The sequence below is a fragment of the Psammomys obesus genome, unplaced genomic scaffold (genome assembly GCF_907164565.1).
Source record: "Psammomys obesus unplaced genomic scaffold, mPsaObe1.curated_primary_1811, whole genome shotgun sequence".
Taxonomy (NCBI): domain Eukaryota; kingdom Metazoa; phylum Chordata; class Mammalia; order Rodentia; family Muridae; genus Psammomys; species Psammomys obesus.
Window position 1 is genome coordinate 2,428,766 of NW_026590062.1, and position 12,215 is coordinate 2,440,980.

Consider the following 12,215-nt stretch of genomic DNA (forward strand, 5'->3'; position numbering starts at 1 on the left):
AGTGTCACTGCAGGGAATTGTGGGTAACACTGGACGCTAAGTCACATTAGTAGGAGGGGACCAGGGGAGAAGTTGAGCCTGGGTGGAGGCCGCTTAGAGCCTAGGGGCCTAGTGCTTCAGAAGAGTGCTGTGGGGAGTGCCCATCCCTGGCCAGCCCTCTGCCCACCCTGCAACCTCCCCTAGGCTATATCCTCTCCAACCCTCAGGCTCCATGGCCCACACCTCACCTGGTCAGAGTCTCCGCTCTGACCCCCTCTGCCTGGGTCCTGCAGGACCAGCTCCTCCTCTCCAGGCCTCTGCATAGAAGGCTTTTCCACGCTGGTCTTGGGAACAGACTCTATGTCGCCTTCCGCCTGAGGCTCCACGACATTCACTTCTTCCTCTGTGTGTGCACGGGGCTCCTGGGCCCCCGGCACCCTGCTTTCTGGATGGGCCTTCCTCCTTGCTTCCTCTGTGGGTATCCCATCTGGGGCCTTGGAGCTTTCCTCGGGACTCTGAGTCACTGCTGCCACACCGGGGGGTTCCCAGGCTTTCCCTGGTGCCACAGGCTTCTTCTGAGGTCTCCCTGCCTTTTCCACCTTCCCTGGAGCCTCCTGCTGCTGCCTCCCAGGCTCTGCTGGCTGCACACAGCTCCTGTCTCCTGCTGGGCTTGGCAGGGCTCCCATCTTCTCATCCCTACTCCCTCGTGATTCACTTTCTCTATTCTTGCTCTGAGGACCATCCCCCTTGCTCCTTTGGCCCCGGGAGCCTCCCCACTTCCTTATGGGGACTGGAGGCTCAATGGGTCTCACTTCAGCCCCTGCCTCCTTGGGCCCATTCCCCCTTTCCATCTTCTTTGGGGAATCCCCTCCTTTCTCTGCTGTTCCCAGTTGTCCCTTGTTTCCTGACCCCTGGGTCTGGGCCCTGGTCCCTTGCTCCTCTGTGCTCTGGGACTCATCTTCTTTTTGCCTGTTGGTCTGGGGGTCCTGGCTCCCCTTCCCATCTGTACCCTGACACTTCCCACCTTTTGTGCCCTGGCCTGTGTCACCAACAACCCCAGTCTTTGTTTTCTCGGGCACAAGGGCCTGGGAGCCACAGGGAGTCCCCGTGGTTGCCCCTTTCTTTGGCCCTCCAGTGTCTTTGGCTGGGGCTGGGGTCTTGTCTGTGGGGGTGTCATGAGGTTGGATCTTCTGCTCTGGCTTGGGCAACTCTGGATCCAGCTTGGCCACCATCAGCAACACATCACCCCTCCTCACGCCCCTCTTGAAGGGCAGTGTCCTTTTGGCAGGTGTTCCTGTGGGGCCTGACGCCCGCTGCGTCTCCCCACTAATGCTGGTCACAGGCATGGAGTCCTTGTCACCAGCCCTTGCTGGAATGTCTGGGCTCTTCTGAGTGGTGCATGGGCTGTCCTGGGAAGTCTGGCTTCCAGGCTTGGGGGCATTGTTGGTCTTGTTGGTTTGGTTAGTGGGAACTTCTGGGGTCTAGGAAAGAGACCACAATGCATGACTTCACAGCAGCCATTCACTTCTGGTTCACCCATCCAAAGAAACCCAAGCCCTTCTGATGTCCTGTGCTTGGCGGTGAGCTTTAACCCAGACAGAGAGGCTAAGGGTCAACAGAATCATGGGAAGGAAGGTAGGCTCGGAGTCCGACAGAACCAAGTTCTGCTCCTCCACCTCTGCCTCCCTTTGCTGTGTGGCATCAGGCAAATACCTTTCCATCCCTGAACCAGTTTCTTATTAATAACATGAGGATCATAAAAGCCTGCCGTGCAGGGTGTATATTAGGATCAGTCATGGTGCAGGCAGTCCCCAGCACACAGTCAGTCCTCAGCACCCACTGCACATGAGTCTATTGTTGTTATTATTTCCACCTCAAGCCTCCTAACGAGATCCTCAGTAGGGAAACATGTTCCCATCATGGCTCTGGTGCTGGGTGGACGTGACCCGTTGTCTCCTGTCTTCTGTGAGCTCAGGTCCCCCAACAACATAAGCATGCTCTTTAGATGTTTTCAGAGTGATTATGGAAAGGTCTTGTGGAACCTCAGAGGGGAAGATGGGGGCAGCTTCTGCCCCAGCCATAGGGGCTCTCAAACCTACTGTCCACTCTGCACAACCACCCAGCCACCTCCCACCCACCTGCTGATGGTCACTTTACAACTGATTAGGACACTGTTGGCCATGCCAAGTCTACAGGAAGTGCATGAACACACCCTCTGTGAGGTTCCTCCAAGCTCTTTCAGAGGTCTGTTTGTCTCCACTCAGCCTACCTTCTGGCCACACCGGATACCTCCTAGTCCTGGCCCACCCACCCCTTCCATGTACCCTCATGCTGGTCCTGATGGTATGCCTCTTCTCCCTTCTCCTTTACCATATTTCCTGTACCTCACCTGCCTGCTTCCCCCCACCCACACACACACATACGCAGCTCCAGAGACAGAACCTTACATGGCCCTGGCTCTGACTCTCTCTCTGGTCTTGTGACCTTGAGGAGAGTGCCTTGGTCTTTCTAGGCTTCAGTCTCCTCTTCCCTGTCTACAAGGTAAGCCGTGGCCTCTGCTCTTCCACAAGACCTGTCTCCTCAGCTGCGGCTAGTCAGTTGGGAATGCTTTGCTGACACAGAGAACCCCCTGTCATTAGATGTGGCATAAGTGAGCTGAGGAGGAGGCAAAGAAGATGCCAAAATGACTCCCTGGCTTTGTAATCCCTGGTCCTCCCAGCCCAATCCTGCCTTCACTCCCTTTGCCTCAAGAGGGCACTACAGAGGCAGCAGGAGCTGGTGCCCCTTCTGACTCCCATAGGTATAACTCCCAGGGTACATGACACCGCAAGCCTACCTTCCTGGTATCCATCCTTGGAATCCTGCCTAGGCTTTGGGGGCCTTTAGATAAAGGGTTAGATGAAATTAGGGTTGTGACGCTGGCCTTTCTATGGCCTGGTTTTGGCTGACAGTGCCCAGTGGTGCCATTCAGAACAATGACAGCTCCACGATGGACATGCCACCAATCAGAAGGGATACAGATGGAGTGAGCCCTCAGGATCTCCAACCTGGCTAGGATTAACCCTTTAGTTACAGGACTATAGATGTTCCAAGAGACTTCGAAAAGGGCAGAGAGACAGGCAGCTGGAGGGCCCTGGGACGTGGGACCGCCATGGTGTTCATGTCCCTGACCTGACCCAGAAGGCTGCCGATACGTCTGTGTCAGACTAGCCACGTAAGTGGCATGCCAGCATCTTTTCTGCTTTAATGAATGAACCGAGACAGGCTCAGTGGCCAGACCTATACCCGTGGCCACGCAGGAGGCTGAAGGGAGAGGAGTAGAAGCCCCAAGACTGCCTGGTTCAAGGACCAAGTTCAAGGTCTGAGAGCTAATCAAGGTACAGAGCTGAGTGAGAGGCAGCTGCTATTGTTCAGGAATTCCTAGCTGAATATGTCATGTGATCAAGTGAGCACTGTGTGGTCTCAAGAGAAACAAGCCTGGGGGAGTTAGGAGAAGAAGAGCAACCTCCAGAGGTGGGCAGTGAGAGGTGGTTTTTTCAGCTTGCGTAGGAGCTCTGCAGAGCAAGTGGGAGAAAACAGCAGGGCAGTGGAGCAAAGATGGCACGACTGAGTCTAGGATGGAGGGTATGAACGGAAAGGCACCTAGCGCCTGCCGCAGCCCAGCCCAGCCCACCCCACCTATCCCCCGCACCGCCATTCACCTCTGCTTCCGGGGAGGCGAGCGCTGCCTCTTTCCTTCGCCTGGCTTCTTTGGACTCTTTCTCTGTCTCTCGAACCAGCTGTTTGATGAAGCCCCCAGGGATGACAGAGAACAAGGGAGGTGGGGAGGATGGAGGGGGGCTCTTGTCCTCTTCTCTAATCTGTGTGTGGAAGGAAGCGAGGAGAGGGCTAAGAATGAGCCTGCAAGCCAGGGCTCTCTTCAGACAATCTGACACAGCTTCAGAGGAGCATAGGCGACAAGCCTGAGAGACCCCAGGAGGCTGAGACAGTGTGGGGAGATAGAACGGATGGGCCTATGATAGCAGAGGCTACACAGAAGGATGTGGCTTCTGCATACAGAGTCTCCTCCTGAGAGGAACCCGAACCATCAAAGCCACAGGGGCCCTTAGGGATAGCTCACACACAGGGCTCCCCTGCTGTAGTGCTTCTGGCCCCAAGCAGGCCCTAGAGAAACTCCAGGAGATGCTCATCCCACCTAAGACAGGGATACTCCCAGGGTGCAATGTGTTTCTAGCTGGCACCTCCCAGCTTCTTGAAGAAGCCTCCTAGAGAATTGGAATAAGGTAATAGCTAATTCCTGTGTGCCAGGACCACAGAGAGGTGGAGAAGACCCTTATCCATGGCCTGTGCTGCTGGTTTTCCTGTCTGTGGGTTCTGTATCCCTGGATCTAACCAACTATGGACAAAAGATTTTAGAAAATAATAATAATATGGGGGGAGGGGAAGGCAGAAAAGAGAAGGAGAAAGAGGGAGGGAAGGGTAGGGAAGTAGAGGGAAAAAGAGGGGAGGGTGGCAGAGACAAAGGAACCTTTAAGGAATCCTAGGAAAATGTAATAGCCAGAGTAACAGCCCTGTTCCAGGTCTCTGTGGTGGCTGTTGGTAGGACCGCAGAAACCCTCTAGCACTAGACTGACAGCCAACAGCCCACCTCTACAGCCCCATCCACTCTCTCTTCCCACCCACCCCAGCCCTTATCAGGATACCATGGGATAAGGACAGGGCAACTATGCTATCCTCATTCCCAGCCTCCTGCTAAGGGAAGGGAATGGGCAAGACAGGTGGCAGATGTGAATGGGGTCGCCGTGGTAGGTTCAGAAGGACTGGGCAGGCCATAGAGACAGCAGAACCATCATTCCCTGCCTGAGGTAGGAGAGTTGGGCCAAGCAGCCATGGCCCATCTTGCCAGGGTAGAGTTCCGGCCCTATGACCACAATCCCCCAAACAGCACTTTCCTTCTGTTCCCACAGGGCAAGGCGTGACGATATAGCCATGGTGATACAGAGCCGGCCGGGCTGAGGGTGGCAAGATGAGGTTGTGCTCCCGAGGCTGGCAAGGAGTGAAGTGTTACAGACACATGGAGAGCGAGAGGTGAGTGGACACGGGCCTGACACGCTGAATAGCAGAGAGAGAAGAAGAGAGACTAGTTAGAAGCCGGTTTGGCTCTGTTCCCACCATGCTGCCCCACCCTCTGCTGAGACTGTTGCTCACTCCCATGAGAGTGGGCCAGCCATGAGGCCACCAGCCACAAAGAGGGCAGAGGGCTGAACGCTCTGCTTCTGGACTCGTGCTATAGTTTCAAAGCCAGGGGAAAACACACGTGGTCTTGTGTGTGTGGCTGCGAGACACTGGCACAAAGGCCAGGCCTGTCTAAGCAGCATGGTGATCAAGTACCAGAGGAGTCGGGGACAATGGAGATGAGAGGAGTTTCAGCTGAGGGACAGAGCAAAGGGATTTTCTGGAAGGTTCGGACCGTCCTGTATCCTGACCCATGTCCATGAAGTCCGTCTCATAGAAACGGTCATTGAGTCGAAATCCCGATGCAATTCTTCACAGACATTGAAAAAATAAATAAAACTATCTTCAGCTTCCTATTGGAACCTAGGATAGCTAAAACAATCCTGAATAAAAAAATAAAAAACAAACAAAAAAACAAAAACTGCTGGAGGTATTACCAGACCCAATCCCAAACTGTACTACAGAGCTGCACTCATAAAAACAGCATGACACAGGCACAAAAACAGACGTGTTGTTTAATGGAATCAGACTGGACACTCAGACATAAGTCCACACACCTACGTATACCTGATTTCTGACAAAGAATCAAAATAAAAAGCACACTAGAAAAAAAGAAAGCATCTTCAAAAGATGCTGATCAAAACAGATGTCTGCGTGAAGAAGAATGCAAATAGACAAACGGGACCTTATGAAACTGACAAGCAAAGGACCGTGTCATCCAGGCAAAGTGTCAGGCTACAGAGTGGGAAAAGATTTTTACTAACTACACATTCAATAGAGGGCTAATATCCAAAATATCTAAACAACAACAAAAACCCTAACATCAAGAAAACAAAAAACTCAATTAAAAATGAGGTACAGAACTAAAAAAGATTCTCAAAAGAGGAGACATAAATCACTGAGAAACAATAAAAGAAATGTTCCATATCCTCAGTCATCAAGAAAAATGCAAAGCAAAACTACTTTGAGATCCCGTCTTACACCTGTCAGAATGGCCAAGATCAATTACAAAACAAAAGTGACAGCTCATGTTGAGGAGAATATGGGGAGGGGAAACACTCTCACATTGCTGGTGGGGGTGCAAACTTGTGTGAAAATCATTGTGGCGGTTCCTCGGGAAGCTGGACTAGACCTGCCTTAAGGCTCAGCGATAGCACTCCTGGGCATATACCTGAAGGGCACTTCCCCTTACCACAGAGACACCTGCTCAGTCACGTTCATTGCTGCACTATTCATAATAGCCAGAAACTGGAAACAGCCCAGATGTCCATCAACTGATGGGTAGATAATGAACATGGAGTACATTCACACAATAAAATTTAATTCAGCTGTTAAGAAAAATGAAACCGTAAAATTTGTAAGTAAATGGATGAAGCTAAAAAAAAGAAAATTATCCAGAGTGAAGTAACTCAGAGCTGCAAAGACAGATATTGTTTGTATCCTCTCATACGTGGATGCTAGATTTTTAGGGTTCAATACAAATACAGCACAAATAGCCACAGAGGTGGGGTACCTAGCAAGGGCCTAGGACAGTCGTTCTCATCCTTCCTAACACTGCAACCCTTCAATACGGTTCCTCATGTTATAGTGACCCTCCCTTCCAACCATAAAATTATTTTGTTGTTACTTCATAAACATAACTTTACCACTGTTATGAACTGTAACATAAATACATGATATGCAGGATGTATTTTCATTGTAAATTGACCCAAAGGGGTCATGACCCACAGATTGAGAACTGCTGGTCTAGGGGGAGAAGAGGATCTAGCAAGGGAGGGAAAATAGAACACAGTGTTATGAAGAGACAAAGGAAAGAGTCGAGTAGGAGGATTAAATCGGGAGAGGGACGGAAGAGGATGAATTATGGGAGGGGCAGTCAACACTAAAGGCCACTTGAAAAGCCACATGGGAACCCACTACTGTAGAAGCGTCCTGAAATACACACATACATGGGAGGAATCTACGTGGAGTCACTACGTGATGGTGAGATGATGCCCCACCTAGGTATCTTATGCTGCCAAGAAAAACCTCCACTGCCAGGACCGGGTGGCGTCTTGTTGAGTCGTTGGCCAAAGGGGTCCCATGGAAACCCCCAAGCATCACAGGCTATTGCCAAGGATGATGATTGCTCTCTACAGCCTGGTGGCAAGACTATTGTTGGAGGCAACACTTACGTCATCAAGCACGGAGAAATCAAACTGGTGCCCGAACTGGACGTTTCATCCCTACTGACTGACCAGTGTACCAAAGGGACTCTGCATGCTACCGGAGTAGCAATAGGACACAGCTATGCACCCTGAGACCTGCAATGGTGACCTGACTACAAGATATACTGAAGCAATAGTGGCACAAGTGTGACAGGAGTAACCAACCACCTTATTGTTTGCTTGTGTGTTTGTTTTCGCTGGATTTAAGGCCCACTCCTGAAATGGAACCCATACTACTAAAGTAGCCAAGAACCTGAGACCAGATTGGCCCTGGGCCTAGGGGGAAAACCTAATGCTGTTATCTCAATAAATGAACACAGCGATAGAATTACTCCTAATGACATTCTACTACACTCATAATCAGCGCCCAGCTCAGCCGCCACCAGAGAAGCATTCCCTTGCAGCAGACGGGAGCTGACAGAGAGACCCACACATGGACAATGTGCAGAGAGGAAGAGACTTTGGAGAACTCAGCCCTAAATGGTATGTCTCCATCAAACCCCATCCCTCAGGGATCAGGGATCCATGTGGAAGAGGAGAGAGAAAAATTTTTAAGAGCCAGAGGTGATGGATGACACCAAGAAACAGTAAAACAGCATCCTCCAGACACAACAGGATTGATGTACATATGAACTCACAAAGAATGACAGCACATTGTGGTCCCAGCATGACAGGGGGAAGGGGACATGGGCTCCCACCCCTAACCAAGAAATTACTTGCAACTGATACCCACTGACAAAAGGATACTCAGGTTTCTCCAGTGGAATCTCTCCGAACATGCCAACCACTCGCCAGGTGTGGTGGTTTAAATTGGTGTGGCCTCTAGAGGCTCATGTGTTTGAAATGCTTGGCCCACAAGGAGTGGCATTATTAGAAGGTAAAACCTTGTTGGAGGAAGTATGTCACTATGGGGGTGGGCTTTGAGGTCTCCTGTGCTCAAGCTATGCCCAACGTGACACAGTCTCCTTCTGCTGCCTGTGGATCAAGATGTAGAACTCTCAGCTTCTTCTCCAGCACCATGTCTGCCTGCAGGCTGCCATGCTTCCTTGTCATGATGATAATGGACTAAACCTCTGAAACTGTGAGGCATCCCCAATTAAATGTTTTCCTTTATAAGAGTTACTGTGGTCATGGTCTCCTCATAGCAATGAAACCCTAACTGAGACACCAGAGCAGGCCCCATGCCCAGGAATAGTTGGCCAAGACAGAAAGAACTCAACGAATTCTTGTTGGCTTGTTTCATTTTGCATTAATCTGTCCTTCTTTCTTATTGGCCTTTTCCTTGTCTGTTGTGGTATTCAGCATTGGGTCTTCTGTTGTTTCTCGGTTTGTTGTTGTGTTTTGATGGAAAACATGGATGGGATGGGAGGTAGGGATGATCTGGGAGGAGTTTGTGGAGAAAAAAACATGACCAAACCATATTACATAAATGTTTTAACTTAAAAATAAAGTATGTGCATTTTGCTATAGGGAAATAAAATCTCAGCTAAGATGGTGGAAATGTACAGCCACCGTGGAAACCAGTGTGGAGGGTCCTCTAAACACTGGAAATGGAGCTGCCATACCAGCCAGCCACATCCCCTGATCAACAGACCAGAGATGTTTGCATCTCCGGGTTCACAGCTGGCAGAGGAATGAGTGAAGCAATTCGGTCCACACGCACAAGGCAGGTTGGAGGTCCACACTCACAGGGCATGCAAAAGGCTCAGATAGCAGCAACCACATTTGCTCTCATTTCTGGGTCCTATACTTTACATGAATACATAAAATTATGCATGTATGCATGTATGCATGTATCCCTTGAAGGCAGAAGGGAGACTGGGGGTGCATGCTCGTGTGTGCATGTGTGTCCTGGGGATCCCTTTTGTTTCATCTCGTTGGGGGGGGTGTTTTTTAATTTTTCACCTGTGCCAGGAGTCAATATCTCATCTTCTCCCAGTTCTGTAAGTCATAAAAATTTGTTCAGAGCATTGTGTTGTGCAATAATAATAATAATAATAAAGCAAAAAGAAGGAAATGAATCTCTCTCTCTCTTTCACACACGCGCATACACACACAGAGACACACCCTAGCACACTGTGTGGCTGATAAGACCACCGAAGTGACAGTGTACCAGGCCAGACAGCTAGAGGGTCAGTGGGTCCAGCTCCAAGGTCCAGCATGGGAACTGGAAAGTGTACCCAGCAATCCTTACCCTGAAGCAGCCTCACCCAGGTTAGACTCACAAGCCTTGGCAGGCTTCCTGAACACACACTTCTGTGGTATTTGACTGTTTTGTTTTGTTTGTCTGGCTGTGGGCAGAATTTAGACAGTGTGACGTTCCCATTGAATCTTCACATCTGTGCAGCTTGTCTCCACCCACGGTCTTTCTCTAGAACATTCTTGTGCAAACCCACTTCCTATCCCATAGGTGCCCAGCAGCTATCACAGGTGGCACTGTCCAGACCTCAGCCTGCTACAATGCTCTCCTGGGCCTCCTTTTCCTCCCAGGCACACACTGTGGCTCCTGGACCCACACTCACTAGACAGGCATCGGGTTGGGTCCACAAGAGACCATTGCAAAGAAGCCCTCACGAGCCACCTGGCGCTCACACTTTCATTCCTCAGGCACATTTTTTTTCAGAGTGCAATTTCTGGGCCATGTGCTAACTTAGTGTTGAACGTTTTCCATTTTTATTTTAATTTGTGCATGTATTCATGTGCATGCGTGCTCACGTGTGTGCACGTGTGTGGAGGCGTCTGGTGTTACGCCTTGGGTGCCTTTCACCTGCTTTTAGAGATAAGGTGTCTTGTAGGCCAGGAACTCTGCGTCACGAGCCAGGAACACGGCTGTCACACTGGAGGTTGCCCACATCCTATGTGAAGTGTGAGGTGACTAGGGTGGGCTGCCTATGGCTCAGGTGTGGGAGGTGCCATCCTCGTGTGACAGGGTAGAGGTCTTTGGGACCTTCAGGAAACAGAGCGTAGAGGGGGCAAATTAGGTCTTCGGGAACCTAATTTCCAAGTGGAAACCACGAGGAAGAAATAGCATCAGGTCTTCATGGAGGCCCCTGAGTGGTGGAATGTGAGCTGGGCCTGACCTCTAGAGCTCTTGCTCCCCTCCCCCAGGAGAAACTCCTGTGTAGGCAACGGCACATGCGAAAGCGCAAGCACGCACACACGCACACATGCACACCACCAGAACTTTCTTAGGCCTATGGCTTCCTACAGCTTCATGGGCTTAGAGCTTGGCTGTGAGGACAGCGCCTGGGCATCTGCAGCCCATAGCCACACGGATGGCGGAACGCTGGGACCCTAGGCGTGTCTTGCAATCTCTCCTCACATCTCTTTCTAACTCAGCTCCCAGCGATGACTTGTGAGGGGCCTGACCTCAGCCCTGGGTAGCCTGACCACAGAAATTGGCAGCTGGCACACACAGGGCTTGGACACAGGCTGCCTAGCAGTCACCAGGGAGTCTCTGGCTGAGCTCCCAGCTTCCTCCATAGCTGGGCAAGGAAGAGACTTGAGGCTCGAAGAGCCAAGAAGGGACATTCAGGCCTGAGGAGACATGCCAGAGGGGACGCTGGGACATGACCATGTGCAGGTGGCCAGAGCTGGGTCCTTGGCTATGGAAAGATCCCTACAGCATGAGCTCAGTGTGTAGCTAGCGTGAGGCTGTGTACGGCATGGGGCCACCCCTCTGCCCACACTGGCTCCCTTGGGAGACACTGGAGAATGTCCTAGTGACTCATAGGCCCTGAACTGAGGGGCTGAACCTGGGATATGAATAGGCCTGACGTGAGACCTGCTGCCCTGGCCACTGTGCCCACTTCAGCCTTGGCCAGAGCCCCGTGCCGAAATCACTCTCCATCCAGAGGCTCAAGGAACACTGGCTGTGACAACCTTAAGCTGCCAGCTCTCCCCCAGGTCTCAACTGGTGTCCCTGCGTCCAGGCACACTGACCCTACCCGCAGGCTCTGGGTCAGGAGTCCATTGTACGGCAAGGCTCCACCTCGCCTTAACTTACACGCTGCTCTCATGTTCTGTCCCTTCAGGGCCTGACCCACACATGTCATCAGATGCCAATTTAAGCAGCTCCAGTGCTGACTCTGGAGTCTGGAAACCCTCTCCGGACTCCTCTGGGAGAGGAGTCAGTCAGTGACCTGGAACACTGGCCACGTTCTGGCGGGATCTGAATGGCCCACCATGAGCCTCCGAGCTTCCCCCACCACCCCAGAGCGTCCAGTCTCCACAGTGTAGCCACTGAGTTCACCTGCCTCCTAAAGTAAATGTTCAAGTCTTCATGGGGACCAAAGGGTCACTCATGGTCCCCTGACTAACAGCCCCACCCCCACCTCAGGGCAGTTAAACTAAGCCCCTGGGGATACCCTTCTAGATACCTTCTCACCTCAGGCCCTTTGCAGCCCTGTTCCACCTGCCTCAAACGCTCTCCCACCTGAGATCTCTGCTCAAAGTCACATTCTCAATGAAGCAACAGGACAACCTCATTCCATTCCACTCCCCTGTGACACCATTCCTTTTCATGCAGGACGCGTGTTTGTGGAAGAAGATGAAGAGAAGGGCACAGGGTAAGTCTACAAGACGTCTGACATCTCTCACAGTGGGGCTTCCCCTGCTCTCATCCTTCAAGATCTGGGAAGCTCCCGGAGCCTCAGCTTCACTTGCTGTAAAATAGGGGAGCCATACTTGAAGCAGCTTGGGTGTGTGCCACTTGGCTTGATAACCACAGCTATTTCCCCTCACGGTTAAGAACTGACCATGTGCCTGGCCCTGGGGTCCTTGCAGTGAAACTGC

General features: G+C 51.4%; 1 protein-coding gene across 1 annotated transcript in view; it reads right to left on the reverse strand.

Moving 5' to 3' along the window:
- The window catches only part of Myo18b (myosin XVIIIB), a gene marked incomplete at its 5' end in the record, with an annotated part of 188,809 nt that overhangs the window by 168,195 nt on the left and 8,399 nt on the right, over positions 1 to 12,215 (reverse strand). The window contains 2 exons of the mRNA XM_055605947.1: positions 228 to 1,460; positions 3,681 to 3,839. Coding sequence (XP_055461922.1) covers positions 228 to 1,460; positions 3,681 to 3,839 — 1,392 coding nt within the window. The remainder of the gene's footprint in view (positions 1 to 227; positions 1,461 to 3,680; positions 3,840 to 12,215) is intronic.